A 16,456-nucleotide genomic window follows, 5' to 3' on the forward strand; every position below is an offset into this window, starting at 1 on the left:
ATCTCACATCAACATTTCTGAAACTGAAAGAAGGTCAAATGAACATGTGACTGAAGCAAACGCTGTAATTATGGTGAAACAAACACAGCTGGAAAATCATTCAAAAACTCGTCTAAAATGCAGCACTTCTTTAAATGGTTTAACAGGTTTTGCGAAATATGATACCAGAGTATATTCTTTTGTATATAAAAATAAAATAAACAAAACTTTATCAAAAAATAAAAAAAATAAAATAAAAAAAAATAATGAAATAAAATAAAAAATAAATAAACAATTAGATAATAAAAATTTAAAATAAAAAATGAAATGGAAATTAATGTAATGAAAAAACAATCAAACCAATAAAATAAAAAATATTTAAAAATAAGATAAAAATAAAAAATATAAAATTAAAACAAAATAAAAAAATAAAAATAAATGCTAAAAAATATTAGCTTAATTTTAAAATAAAAAGTAACAGTCTATCAAAGTACCACAATATTACCATCCGTTACTGCTTTTTTTTTTTTTGCCAGAATAAAGAGTCATTAATCCCTGTTTGTAACCACAAAGTCAGTTTTAGGTGACACACCTCACAAACAGAGAGCTGCCGCCCATCTTCACAGGAAGTGTGGTGAGATTTCAGAATTTAACAATCTCTTCTGTGGTTCCTATTATAATCCATTAAGGACATTATTATTTTCTTCTCATGACATGACACACCTTTCTCCACATTTAGTGAGATTTAGCACAATCATCCATCACGTCTCACTGGAATGTCTCCATCATAAACCTCGTCTGAAAGAGGCCGCTTTTCAAAATCACATCTTTAATTCAGAAATATCTCAAGTGTACAAAAACATACACAAGACTGACACGAACACAACTCCTGGTACGAACACAAACAGGTCTGATCAGGTTTCAATCCTAATATCTTACAAATCGCTCACAAAAAGTGTGAAATACACCTTTAAACAGAGTTCAAAGTGGATTTAGATCAAGTTTTAGAGAAACAACAACCAAAAATCCTTGTAAAGAAGCATCTCTTTCATACAGAAGATATTTTGAAGAATGCTGGGAACCAAACATTCGTGCTCATTGACTTCCACTGTATAGACAAAAACAGACATTTGACTAAATTAATAAATAAAGTAAACATTTCATTTTTCAAAATATCTTGTGTGTTCCACAGACGGTCAAACATTGTATTAAAAAAGTCATAAATAAAAGTATTCATTATAGTTTTTTCTAAATTTCACGATTATTTCAATGTATAATTCCTGATATGAAATAGTTTTTACACCTTTTTTTTTTTTATTTTTTTTTATTTATAGGCTTGAAACTTTTTTTTTTTAATGAGATATTATAATTTTCATTAATAGCTCAGTTTTTAATTTGTATTTTTTGTAAAAAAAAAAAAAAAAAAAAAAAAAAAAAAATTGCGTGTTTTTGTCATTATTATTAGATTTATGTTTTTTTTTTTTTTTTTTAGTTATTTTAGTATTATGTTAAAAATAAATAAAAACAAAAAATGTTGCCTTGGCAACTAGTTGAATTAAAATACTTTTTAATATTCATGTTTTCATAGTTTTAATTTTAGTTAACTATAATGGAATGACATAATGGAGAGTAAATTGTGCCAGAACTTTAATTTTTGTGGTAAAAATCCCTTTAAGACAGTCAAAATACCGTTAAGTCCACTTCACAGGGATCTGTGTGGAAATCAGAACACATCCGTAATCTGTGGCGCATTATTACACACCATGTGTAATAGACAGAAGGGTCAGAGTTACAAAACCATGACAAAACACACAAAAATCCCTTCAGCAGGGAAGTGCCCTCAGAAAAACAAGGATGTTGCGTGTCTTTAAGAGCAGAACATCCTAATGCATGAAGCTCACATGTATGATTCACTGGAGAAAGACTCAAGTTTTCACTGGGGTTTTACACTATGGATATTGTCATTGTGTTGATAATCACAGTTTGACCTCCATCAGCAGTGAAGCACAGTATCAGACCTCCCTTATAGTAAGAACAACTGCTCCGAAAAAACTAACTTCCTCACACTACTTCCTGCGTTGCAATACCGCGGGGATGTACATGTTACTTCATGATTTACATATTCACACACCATAATATTTACAATTTAACTGAGGTTCCTGCGAACTAATAACCTTCAGGTTCAGTTAAAAAAAACTAAATTAAAGATTTTGCATTAGACGCTAAATTAAAATCACACGACCTTAAATCACTCAATTGAAATGATACTAAAACATGGCGTTACAAACAAAACAAATATAAAATAATTGCAAACATTAGTAAATATATTTTGATATTTTAGTTACACACACAGGATACATGTGATGACATTTAAAATAATACTACATGTACAGAAACCATTGCATTATCACTATGCCCTATATACATGGTACTTTTGTAAGGAAAGTACAAACAAAGACACAGTGCATGCAACCATCAGAACAACTGATGCGCAGCTTGAATGCAGTGGATAAAAGCATCAGCCAAATGCATGACTGTCAACTAAATATCAGCACTTGAACTGAACTTGTCCCATGTCTGAACGCAAATAGGCTTTCCCAGAATGCTACAGGACAAACCGTGCTTCATCTCTCACACACACACAGCCATTTACAGATCAGAAATAGCACATAATTACAGTTATTCTGAAGGGCTCTCTGAGCACAGCCCAAAATGAAAACACTTTAAGACCACTGTGTGTATGGTGAGGCTACCGTACACACATGAACACAGCGGTCTTAAAGTGTGAGACCTTAAATGAGCCAGAAACCAGCTGTTAGATAACTCACGGCTGCAGGACAGGATTAGTTATCAATATCATGTATTTGGATATGGCCGTTTGCTAAAACGATAACTATTAGGCCGATGCTTCATTCGCTGTCATTGCATGGAAAAGAGCAGATTGGACATTCTGCATCCACTGATGAACGTCAAACGGCTTCGAGCGACACGAGGGAGGGTGAATGTGTGGGTTGTGGGTTAGTAAAGAGCAATGTGACCCACACAGACAGACAGACATCACGTCTCTCACTGAAACCCACTAAAAACCATCATATGATGGAGCTCGAATCAAACCACAGCACTGAGAAAGCCATTACTGAAACTGCATTCAGCATTTATCAGTTTATTTGCCAGTAAAGATCCTCTAGAGTCACATCATGTGCCTAACAACCGAAGCATCAAACAGTGAGAGCGGCTCAATGACGCCATTCCATCGCTGCATTTATTAAATTATGCAAAAATACATTATAAGTGCAAAGACAGGACACACACAAAGACATGTATCTGAGAACATGCAATACAGCTCTACTATATAAGCTGCTGTATTGTAATATTAACATGCAACACAACTATAAAAACTATTGCAAACGTTAGTAAATAAGTTTATATAATAAGTAAATAAATTAGTAAAATATATTTTAATATTGTATTAAATATTATGAACATACATAAACATTATATAATATTATATTATAGATTTAATTGACAGATTTCTAAATTATTTCATACATAATTTCAAAAATGAAATGTAGTAAATATTATTGAAATAAATATATTTTATGCACATACATATTAAATTTAACATACGATTAATCGCAACCAAAATAAAAGTTTGTTACATGTATGCTGTTTTTTTATTTTATATATATATATATATATATATATATATATATATATATATATATATATATATATATATATATATAAACAAATACACACACAAAGTATTTATTTTGACATTTTTCATGTATTTACATGCATAAATTTATATTCATATAATTTATATTATAAATATACTTAATATATAAACAACATTTTTCTTAAATATATGCATGCGTGTGTATTTATATATAGGCTACATAAATATGCACAGACACACATTATGTAAACAAAAAACTTTTAGAGGTTTAATAAATACAATATTGAGATATTTTATTTAAAAATAAATATAAATTATACATATACACATATCCACAATAATTATCTGACAAATCAGTGTGGTGTAACCGACAGGAACTAATTTTTGTTGTTTGTGTCAAGAAAACCATAAAACAGGAAATTACATCACAGAGAGGTTGTCAAATGGCAACACCCCATGATATTCCCCAATTTCATTTGAATTAAAAAATACCTTAAAAACTCTTTTGTTCAAAATTCTTTTAAGACACAGAGATGCATATTTTATTCTATTTTTTACTTTGACACTTTTAGAATCTTTAAAGTTTCTTTTTAAAACATACCAACATGATTTTTGTAAGAATTAGACATTTTTAAACCAGTCTTGTTCATCACCTCAGACATCGCTTACACAAAACAGACATGAAACGCATAGAAAACTGACAGTTTGTCTCAATACAGAAATATTTCAGAAGCATATATAAACAAACTCAATCATTCAAAGCCAACATGCTCATAAATCTCCCTGAGAAACAGTGCTCAAACAACATTAATCACTAAAATAAGTATTTCTGCACAAATAAAGCCAGCAGAGAACACAAAAACACACTCGAGTGATATAAAACACACACACGCTGGAAGCGACCGTACCTGAGGACACACATGCCACAGCAGCATCAAATCCACAGACGTCTGGGCAGAGCGACAGCACAGATCCCGCAGACTAACTGAGGCGTGCCATGAGTGACTCTACAGCCGCGTGCATGCGTGTGTGTGTGTGTGTGTGTGTGTGTGTGTGTGTGTGTGTTTAGGACCGTTGGCCTCTGATTAGCAGTCTAAGACAGCGAGAGCGATCTTCAGTCCGAGTGTCAGACACAAACACAATCTCAGGAAGAGCGGCGTGGTAAATCCATGTATGTGAAGGATGTGTGGGTGGGTCTTACCCATCAGCACACACACACACACACACACACTACCACATGAATTAAAAGCTCTCCACAGTGCGAGCATGTGACTGCCGCCCCTACAATCACTCACACACAGTCTCTCTCACACACACACACACACACATAAGCCAAACAACACAACGAGCCAACAGCATGTGTGTTTACATCACGTCATTCACCGCAGCTCTCGTAAGTTAGCACATCGCACTAATTACTTCATTCGTAAGCAATTAAGATGCCTCATCTCGGATTGTCAACACACACAGCTGAGTAAACACGGTAAACCTCAGCACAGGTTTGAAGGAAGACAGGACACACACACACACACTCATCCCAGGACATGACAGAGTATACTGTAAAAGCCAATGTACTTTAATGTTATCAATTAAACAGAAACCATTGAAATAATTCAAAATATTAGCAAGTGTATATTATATATAGGTATTTGTGACTTTTTAATCTCACAATTTGTGCCTTTGTGCAGCCAGCATTGCAGGCTGCTCTTCCAGGTTCAGGAAACAGTCCTCCGTAAAATGCGCTGCACACACTCCAATATTTGGGTTGAACTGTTCTGGAACAGTGTTTAAATACAACTTAACCACTGATTTCTAGTTGTGTCCTCTTTTGGAAGCCCAAACAAAGTAGTTTCACTTTCACAACGAAACACAGCATCTCCAGGACATACAACAATACTACAGCGAGAATAAAAATAACGCCCTCTTTCATCGTGTATACATTTGGGGAGGTGTTTTGCAAATCTCCCCACACTGTGATGTAGACGTGTGGGGGTGTGTTTGAATGAGCCGTTTTAGGGGGACGTGGTCGAGTCTTAACTTTTATAAAGAATATCTCTTTGGGTTTGAGACTTTAGTCTTTGTAACTTTAGGGATCGTATCCATGCATGAACAGCTTGTAACACTCCAAAGAGAAAGGAAAACTTGAAATCGCATCATATGACCCCTTTAATCAAAACAATCCGACTGCAGTTTGATTGATATGATTCGCGCTATAAAAAAAAAGTGATTTCTGAAAAAAGATAAAATTGGAGTTATCGGTTTTTGTAAATGAACTCTTCATTTAATCCAATTCAGAGTTATGTCATTTAACCAAAAATTCAGCTTAGAAAGCGTGTCTGGGCCTCCACATAACCAAAGCAGTTCCTCCGAAGCACAGGGTTTTTCAGGACACTCTTCAGGGGGTATTCAGAAAACACTTCTGATGGAGTCCAAGACGTCTGTGTGACTGACTAATTCAGAAAACAGCAGTTGTGACACACAAACTCACAGAGAGAGAGAAATACAGCATGGGGCAACAGGGTGAGGCAGGAAATTGCTGTACTATCTCAATCTAAGTTACATTTACTCTATTCACAAACCACATGAACACAAACTCACTGAAGGACCTCTTAATCCAACACACAAGAAAAAAAAAACAACATTATGAGGCCAGAATCTGAGAAAACTTCTCTCCATCGAAAAACACATCAATGTGAGCTCTGAAAAGTTTGCTTCAGTTTGTTTCTTAAAGGATTTGTCTAGCTCAAAATTAAAAATCATTTATTTTACATCATTGTGACTTTCACATGCGATTTTTGTTCTTCGAAATCTAAATGTTATAGATACACACACACACATAAATACACACGCACATATGCACACATTATATTTAATATATTATATGACATATTTATCTATTTTTAATACATTTAAGTAAAAAAAAGTAAAAAATATTTTAATTCAAAAACTATATATACACATATTTAATGTATATTATATAACATTTATCTTTTTTACACATTTTATATAGTTGGATTTGAGCTGAGGTTTATGTGAGAACAAATCCGGCCACACCTGTTTCTTCCTCTGTCAGTCTAACGGCTTTGATGAACCTGAAGAGACGCATGCGAGACCAAAGACAGAAATCATGCATCTCTCTTTTTCTGAGGCTGTGTGACCTTGTGGTACTTTACAGTTCAACACGCATGAAGAGAAATTTGTTTAAGCGGCTACGCTTCTGGATTTAATTAGAGAAACAAAGCAAAGCAGATGAGGAAGCAGCAGAAGATCGAGTGACGTGATGCTCTGAAGCAGTGAACAACATTTCAGCTTCCTGTGAAACTTCCTCTCAGGCTGAGAAAAAAACAAAGCGTTACCTGCCCGTTTCCTGCTGCCTCTCTCATCAATGCACTTTTGTGTTTTAAACATCCGTTTCCGAGCGGACTGACAGCTTGACACCTGCATGTGTCCATGAGAAGAACACTTTCCTCCTGGATTTGCCCTCAATGATCAACATCACCAAAAACAATGCCATTTAATGACTGCAGCTGGGTAATTTAAGTTAACTAAAACCATTAAAAAATAAATAATTACTTGAAAATGTTAACTGAAAAAAAATATATTAAAAACATAAGCAAATGATTCTCCTTTGACTGAATTTGTGAATTAACTGTTATTTTGAGTGAGTGAGTTTTAATGATTCGGTTGAGTTTAATTTGGAACGATAAAATATCTAGATATTTAATTCACTACCAAAGAACAGCATGCAAAATACAACTCACTGAATCCGATGCGGAGTTTAAACATTTTCATGCGTTTCTTGTAACTTATCTTCTCTGCGTGATAAATGTGTGCATTTTAAACTCATTCAAAATATCACACACTCGTTATAGGGTATGGATATAATATAGACTTAATATATAAATGAAAAATTAAATTTCTACTATTTTTTTAAAGGGGTCATATGATGGTATTTTAAAGATCATTATTTTGTGTATTTGGTGTAACAGAATATGTTGACATGCTTTAATGTTCAAAACACATTATTCTTCAAATACTGTACATTATTCTAGTTCCTCTATGCCCCGCCTCTCTCAAAGCCCCTCCTTCCGACAAGCACAGTCTGCTCCGATTGGCCAGCTGACCCAGTGCATTATGATTGGCCAAACACATGTCAGAAATGTAACGCCCCTTTCCATCATTTCTGACAGGCTGTACACTCCGCTGTGATGAGACCCTGTTCCCCTCACACACGACGCACAAAACTCCACATCTGACCAGTCAATAGCAAATACTTAAACTAATAACAAAACATACTTACAGTCGCTGATTCAGACGCGCCAGATTGTCTTAGCAAATTCAGAATTTAATTTTTTTTTTAGAAGTAGTCTTTATGCACAGCCTGCCTTGTAGGTTCACAAAACAAAATGCATTGCACAAATTCGAACATTTGGGTTGTGCTGTTCTGTTGTAAACAAATCTTAATCAATGATTCCTAACTGCATCTACTTTAGGAAGCCCAAATAAAGTGCTTTTGCTTTCTCAAAAAAAAAGTGCTTTTGTCTCCTTGTCACGGCTTCATCAACACTACAGCGGTTACTGAACCATGCCTTCTTTCTTTGCGTGAACATTTGGGCAGCATTACACAAATATTTCCACACCGTGACGTAGACATGTGGGGCGTGTTTGAGTGAGGTCTGGATCAGCCTTCTCTTTTAGATAATAAAAAAAAATACTAAAAATGACAAACAACAAAAGTAGTAAAACTTTAAGAAATGAAATTCTATTTTTTTGAAAAACAACTGATCCAAATTATGAATAAAAACTATAATACTATGTCAATGCTACTAAAATAACTCTGGATTATAATGCATACTGTACGTCATGTCTGATGATCTAATGCAGAGATCTGCAGAAGTGAATAATTAATGACTATAATGCTTATTTCTATTTTGGTAGAAATGAAATCATAGGTTTAAACAGGACATTCAGCCAGACACATTGTGGGAAGGACACATCTATGCTGAGTTTCTTCAGGATTCAGACACAGCCGCACTATTACTGGACTGACTTCAAACAAACAACAGCTGGACAATATGACATCTAGTGGCTGAAATCATCTGTGCACATCAGGCATTCGGTGTACAAACCACAAACACTAAATGAGCATGAAACAATATACACCGCAAACCCAAACTCACACCAGATGTCATTGCAATAAATCACAGCGGCTGTATCTGTGCTAGAACGCTGCAGGATTAATGTCCAATGATTTGCTTTTAAAGAAAGATGCACTAAGATACCTCACAATAAATGACACTTGATTTAATATCATGCTCTAATGACATTCAGCTATTTACAATTAATATTTATCAGGGGGGGGTTTCCAAGTCAATTTCTATATAGACACAAACTTAAAGTCTCGATTACAAAAATATATTTAAAACTCCACACTCTGAACCCAGTAGCGGGGCATGTTGTCACATGATATGGGGTAAGTTGTCACAATAGGAACCTGCTGTTTATTGACACCGACAGAAGAAGAATTTGTTGAAATACGAAACAAATTTAAAATCTGTTGTTTTTTAATTATTTAATGGCTTATTCAGCAAAATTTAAAACAGTAAGACAATTATTAAACATCAAATAAATCAAAAAGTGGCTAAAACAGAAATTATATTTATCGTTTGTCCACTCAAAAGCAATTAAAATAGGATGAATTTAGTTTGGAGGACAGGATTCACAACCCAAAAAATATATTTTAAGACAGTTGGATGTTTGAAACTAAACCTCATATAGATCTTGTGACAACTTGCCCCGGCCTCTACTTTGAGCTCAAACTTCTTAAGATGAACTTCCAAAAGTCTTATGAACGTCAAAGGCAGATACCATCTTAAGTACAATTCCTTCTCTTTAAATGTACCTATATTGATAAATTCAAGTGTTTCTTGCTAGACTCTTTCCAACCAGAGGCAAAATGAGTTGACTGCTTTTAATTGGCCTCATAATGATCTCCACAAATGACCCGTGCTTTTTCTGTAGCCCTGAAAAGACCACTTTATGTGCCTTTATCTCATTCACTAACACAAACTCCTGTAATCTAGTACTGCCAGGGTCACACAGATGGATTATTCATAGAGTCCTGATGAACTACATCACCATTAATCTTCATAAGCGTGACTCTCGATTCGCACATTAGCATTTCAATCCACTAACATCAAATAGCTTTTATGTGGACTGATAAGATTTTGGCATGTAGGTTTCATCCATAGCTTATTCAATAATGAGAAATAGATTATATCTTATTTAACGCTAAGTTTCTCATTTGAGATGCAGCTCACGAAGTCTGCCAAGAACACCCCAAAACCTATAAAAAAATTAGAATATTTTGCTTTTTTTCCACATTTAGTTCCTGAAAATTAAGGAAATGTTTCGTGTTTTAATGTTGGAGTGAAATGTGTTTTTCGTGAGATTTATGCTATTAAATCGATTAGTTTACATCAGTCAGTCAGATATGAATTTACCTGTTTTCTTCTCGCTGCAGCATCAAAGACGCTATAAACTCAGCTCAGGGTGTGGAAAACTTCATAAGTTAATCTAATATCAAAACGATGGCCATGGCCGTAAATGTCTACGTAATCGTTAGTTTAATCGAGTTCTCGTTTAGTAAACTGCAACAAAGTAACTCAAAGCGACACATACGCAAATGATTCTCTTTTGATTGTTGCGACGAATAATTTGAAAATGAATCGTTCTTTTGAGTCGGCTCTTTTTAATGATTCGGTGGAGTTCAAACAGCGGGATGGAATGCAGAACTGTAACTGTCTGCTACATTTTGATTCACTTCGAAAAAAGCACTTGTAAAATACTAAAAGATTCATTCGAATCGATTCACTGAATCAGACCCATTTGAAACATTTCCAAGCATTTCTTGTAGCTTATCTTCTCTACAGGATACATGTGTGCGCTCTAGACTCATTTACATATCACACTCGATATAGTGTGTTATAATCTGACCAGACTGAATCATAGTCATGCAATCTAACGCAGAATCAGTAACATACAGCTACACTGAGGCTCAGGTCAGATCCGGTCTGTTTCTAGCACACACTGGTTTTAATGCTTCGCTCTTTTCTCAACTGCAGCAATGCAGCTCCACGCAACATGTAGACTACATCCATGCATGCGAGGAGAAGCTCGACCACATAAAGCACTGTAGAAACTTAATCACTCACCATCGCCGTGAAACAGCCTCCGCCTTCAAAACAGAGCAAACACACTCCAGCAAACCCCTCTCTCTCTGCACGGCTGCAATCAAACACTCACTCAGGAGAGAAAGAAAGAAGGCACTCGTGGTTTGGAAGACGGGCTGTTTGAGCATGCGTGCGTTCACTCTCTGTGTGTGTGTGTGTGTGTGGTGCCAGGCGCTGAAAGGATCCTAAAATCAGCAGTTTAACCACACACAGAAAAGGATGTGGTGTGGTGTGTATTTGAGTCTATCTAGTGATTCTTATCAAGTTCCATAAAAAGTTGAATCTAATTTTTTTTCAGTGGAGGATAAATGCTGCCTTATAAAATATAAAAAGTCTAACCCTGCTTTTCATAGTAATAGACACACTCACTCACTCACACAAACATATATCGATATATCAAAAGTGCAAAAATAAATTTAAATAAAAGTTGCAAATACATATATTATTGTAGAAAGTTACACAATCACATGCACACAAATAAAGTTGCAAATACATATATGCAGTGTATATTACAAATAAAATACTGTGTGTGTGTGTGTGCGCGCAACTTTTTACAATATTCTATTTAAATGGAGTCTCAAGAATATATATAGCCTAAAAACATAAAGCCTACAATATTTTACTGTAAGCTGCCCATATAGATAAATAAATTCCATTACTTAAAATTAATTCAAATGTTTACTACTCATCTAATACCCATTAAATATACATTATTTAAAAAAATTATATACAAAAACAATATTTTTCTTAAACCATATGGTTCTAAAAGTAATTATATCAAATGAGGCATATGCAAACTTGCAATATAAACAAATAAATTACACACACATCAGTCAATATTATACTTAAACTATGACTTAAAATTCATTAAAATTTTTACTATCCATTAAATTAGCTGTAACTTAAGCCAGCATGGATATTAGTCAATGACCTAAACATGACTGAACCCAGAAGTACACCTCACAATAGGATGTGCAAATGCTATTTGTCTTGAATCTTTCGATGTATAAATGTTATGTTTAATGCATTTGATGAGGGTCGAGTAAAGACACTCGAGACATTTCTCGAGCTCAAAGCACCATCACAGTCTTCAAAGGACAAGGGCAGCTCTGGTGACGTCACGAGGCGCAAGGTGTTTTAATTGTTCATTGTAAAATATGCTCCTCATTACCACACGAATAGATGATGAGCTGTCAAGGCATGTCAATTTCCTTTAATGTCCTCCGCTGTTAAATATGCAGAGGGCCAGAGGGAGGGGGGTATATAAGCTCTCCTGGATCCTCGACCTGTCATCCTGACCTCAGTCCATCATGAACACGCTCGGAGCTGTGCGCCTGGCCTGCTACCAGCTTCTGCTTCTTGGAGTATTTGGAAAGCACAGTAATCATAGCACGAGGATTATATCACCCAGAACCGAGACAAGCCACCGGCATCATTTACCCACGTACATGATGCAGCTCTACCGTCATTTCAAGATCAACCAAACGCGTCCCGCGGAGCATCTGGAGCACGAGCAAGCGGACACCATCAAGAGCATCCTCTCCAAGAGTAAGACTTGCTTTTCTATCGTTCTTAGCTGCTTTTTATTTATTTTCGCAAAAGTTTGGGCGCTAATCGCGCGCCGAGGTGAAAGTCTCCGAAGCTCTTTTTGGCTCCTTGCTGTCAAATCTCAGCGCCAGACATCTTCAATCCACATTGAAGACTAATGCTCTGCGCAAAGCTGATGTGGATTAGAGCCTCGCCAGACATCCTCACACAAACCCAAATCCACATCAGCGCCTCGGCTCTTTTTCACACGTCGCTTGATTAGATTAGGAGCGCGGGCACGGGGAGTTTAACGGAGGTCTGAGGTGTTAAACGATGGGTTTCGATCCGGGGTTTGCTCTGAAGGGATTAGGCACGCACTGCCTTGCCCCTCCGTTAAGATAAACCTAATATCCGATCGATACTGCATGACTTTTCATCAGGTTCAAGAAATGAAACTAGCTCCATTGATGTGGTCCACACCTTTGACTAATTGATTGTGGTTCTTCATATTTGATGAACTTTAACTTAAGCTCATTTGCATTAAGATTAGTAAGGGGGGGGGGGGGGGGGGGGGGGGGGTGAAAGTTCCTAACATCAAGAGATTGATCATAGATCATATTATGTATCGATGCTTCATCCTTATTATTGTATATTGCTTATTTAAAATTGGGTCTGCCATTGAATTTAAAAATATATATTTCTAAAAGAATTGCAGTTTAACATAAATACTTAGTTTTTTTGATGATGATAATGTTGTTGTTGTGGTTGCAATTATTATTTACAACAATTTAGAAAAATAAAAAGACTATTAGAGTACTACAAAAAATATAATAAATATTTGAAATCATGATTTTTATTTAAAACATTTATTTATATTAGTATTATTATTGTTGCAGTCTAGTGATTACTTACAATAAATTAGAATAAATAAAATAATAATTAGACCACAACAATAAAGATATATGGAATATTTTAAATAATGATTATCATATATGTATTATATTTTTATTGTTGCAATGATTATTTACAATAACTTAGAATAATCATTTGAATGCAACAAAATATAACAAATATTTTAAATTATAATTATTTGAAATATTTAGTTTTATTATTATTGTTGCAGTCTAATAATTATTTACAATAAACAAAAAATATTTAGAATAAACTGAATAATCTGACTGCAACAATAAACGTGTAGTATATATTTTTAATAATAATAATTTTAATTATTATTATTATTAACATACCAAGCCAATTTGTTAAAGTGCAATGCTTCCAGAAATGTTTTAAATACTAAAGAAAAAACCGCTAATGATTATTTAGTCATCATTGAGTTGAACTGCCCAGTACAGGCTGATGTTGAATGGCTGAGCTCTTAAACACAGTCAGGTAAGATTAGATAAACCAAAGCAATTAGCAATTTGAATGTAAATGTACAACCAATACACTCCAGTGGACAAGAGCCTCATCCATGAGGATCAAAGAGTGTGTGTTCAGCTGCACAAATCACCTCATTACTGTTGGGTTTGTGTACATGACAGTCAGTCCTTCATCCCTGGAGAAAAATACATATCAAAAGAGCCAAGAGCCATAGTGATGGGTTACGTCTTTAGATGGGTGAATCTCACAAAATCTGACACATTTCAACCTAAAATCAAAAGGAAAAAAGTTTTTCTTTTCACTTAAATATTTAATAATTCATTTAATCATGTGAATGTGTTCAAATATGAGAGTGGTATTATAATCACATATTTTAATGATGATATCAAATGAGACATATACAATATTGCAAAATAAATTAATTATATATATTTCGATTTAAAAAAAAATTATAAGTGGCTGATGCATGATATCATTTGCAAAATGTCAACCAAGAATTTAAATAAATTAAAAAAATTGTTAAATTTTTATTTTTAAATTAATTCAAAGTTTAGCCAGTCTAAACAGTTTTTTAGTAATATATGGTGCCAAAAATGTCATCAAATAAGGCATATGCAAAATAAATAAATATATTATATATTTAGATGTTTTCCCATTTTTTGTTTTTCCATGATTTTCATTCTTTCAGTGGTTGAAGGATGATATAATTTCCCATCAGTGTGTAATATGTGAAGTTTCAACCGAGATTAAAAACTTTTTTTACATGTATTTAATTTTTTATTATTTAAGTCTAAATAGATTTTTTTATAGTAATATATGCAGCCTAAAAATGATTTTATGAAATGAGGCGTATGCAACATTGCAAATTAAATAAACAAATTATATTTACATTTGCATTTGCATTTATGCATTTAGCAGACGCTTTTATCCAAAGCGACTTACTTCAAGTTACAGTTTTTACATTTTATCAGCTCTATAGCCCCCCCCCCCCCCATCTTTTCCAGTGGTTGGTGGATGATAATTCAAAACTTTTACTTAAAATTGTAACAAGTCTGAACTGCTTTTTTATAATAATATGTGGAGCCTAAAAATAATGTTATCAAATGAGGCGAAAATAAAATAAAAATACATTTATTTTCATTTTTAAATGTTTAAACATATAATTATTTTAAATTTTGTAGTATAGTGTATATATATATGTGTGTGTGTGTGTGTGTGTGTGTGTGTGTGTGTGTATATATGAACAGTTTTTTTGCAAAAACAGATAACTCTTAAAATTGATTAAAATTATTTTTTAGCAAGCCAGCAAAGGTATTGGTCATTGACAATAATCTAAATATGACTGACATGTATTCATATATGACATCTACTCATGTAATTTCCTTGTCTCTTCCAGGTTTGACCAATCAAGACACACAGTACGTCACACACTTCGACCTTTCCTCAGTTCTGTCCGAGCGTCAGATCCAGGCGGTGGAGCTGAGGATTCGTATTCCCAAAGAAACACAGCAAGCGAACATCACGGTGGAGATCTGGCACCAGCAGGACCAGTCCCTGGGTCTTCTGTCCGATTCCTCTCTGATGAGCGCCTCCCATCACTGGAGGGTCTACAACGCCACAGACCTGCTCCTAAACTGGATCGGCCCCAAACTCTCTGAGAGGATCCGCCTGAAGAGCAAGAGAGAGGCGAGACACGCTCTTCGCTCCGGGAGTAAAGCTGCGGATGGGATCCGTCACAGAGCCATGCTGCTGGTCTTCTCACACACCGTCTCTGGACAGAGCGAGCAGGACCGAGCCAGTCTCCTGCACACGGCCGAGAAGTCCAAGTTCTTGTTTAACAGCGAAGGAAAGGAGGTGCAGAGAGACAAGCCACACAAGAGCAAGCGGGGCCGCAGGGGTCAGCCGGTGAGGAACCCGGAGCCGCTTCAGGGTCCGGCCGAGAAGAGCTCTATGTGCAGGAGGGTCGACATGCATGTGGACTTCAGTCAGATCGGATGGGGCTCCTGGATCGTCTTCCCTAAGAAGTACAATGCATACCGCTGCGAGGGGAGCTGCCCAAACCCTCTGAGCGAAGACCTGAATCCCAACAACCATGCTTACATGCAGGTGAGGCGCTCCTTATATTTATGTAGCTTTGCCATTATTTTTAATATTAAATAATTAATACGGAAAGTTTAGACACAACAGCAAGCATCAAGATTGCATTCTGTCTTGGAACTTGGGTTGTTATCATTTATTAAAATAACTTAAAATTAATTGTAAATGCATTTTTTGTTTTACTTTAATTTTTCAAATTTTATATTAAATAACTAAAATTTTATTATAAAAACTTAAAATTAAAAAAAGAAATCACCTAAAATAAAAAAACATTTTCATTAATTGAAATAAAGCATGTTAACAATGTTAACTTAAATATAATATTTTAAAACATTATTTCAGCTAGCTGCCAAGGCAACATTTCTCATTATCATTGAAATATTAAAATAACTAAATTTGAAATAAAATTACAGAAAATTCAGTTAAAAATTAAAACTAAAATTTGTTACTTGAAATGTTAACTGAAATAAAAATTAAACTTATTAAGCTAACATTTAGTTTAACTTAAACTGAAATAAAACTACATAAAAAAAATCAGTAAAAAAAAAAAACATAAGAGAAA

The 16,456-nt window shown here is 34.6% G+C and overlaps 2 protein-coding genes across 3 annotated transcripts in view; one reads left to right on the plus strand and one right to left on the minus strand.

Moving 5' to 3' along the window:
* Positions 1-11,001, minus strand: part of LOC306852061 (paladin-like) — a 69,107-nt gene extending 58,106 nt beyond the window's left edge. Inside the window, exon 1 of one of the 2 annotated variants that reach the window (XM_079388668.1) lies at positions 10,873-11,001. The gene's annotated coding sequence lies outside the window, so the exon portion shown is untranslated. Of the gene's footprint in view, positions 1-4,566; positions 4,890-10,872 lie in introns of those variants that run through there. The other variant, XM_079388667.1, reaches the window with a different exon arrangement.
* A 1,199-nt stretch (positions 11,002-12,200) lies between these two features.
* Positions 12,201-16,456, plus strand: part of LOC306852240 (nodal homolog) — a gene marked incomplete at both ends in the record, with an annotated part of 4,889 nt that continues 633 nt past the window's right edge. The window contains 2 exons of the mRNA XM_079388948.1: positions 12,201-12,438; positions 15,194-15,903. Of these exons, the coding sequence (XP_079245074.1) occupies positions 12,201-12,438; positions 15,194-15,903 (948 nt within the window). The remainder of the gene's footprint in view (positions 12,439-15,193; positions 15,904-16,456) is intronic.

Source organism: Barbus barbus, assembly GCF_936440315.1.
Source record: "Barbus barbus genome assembly, chromosome: 32".
In the NCBI taxonomy this organism is placed as follows: Eukaryota; Metazoa; Chordata; class Actinopteri; order Cypriniformes; family Cyprinidae; genus Barbus; species Barbus barbus.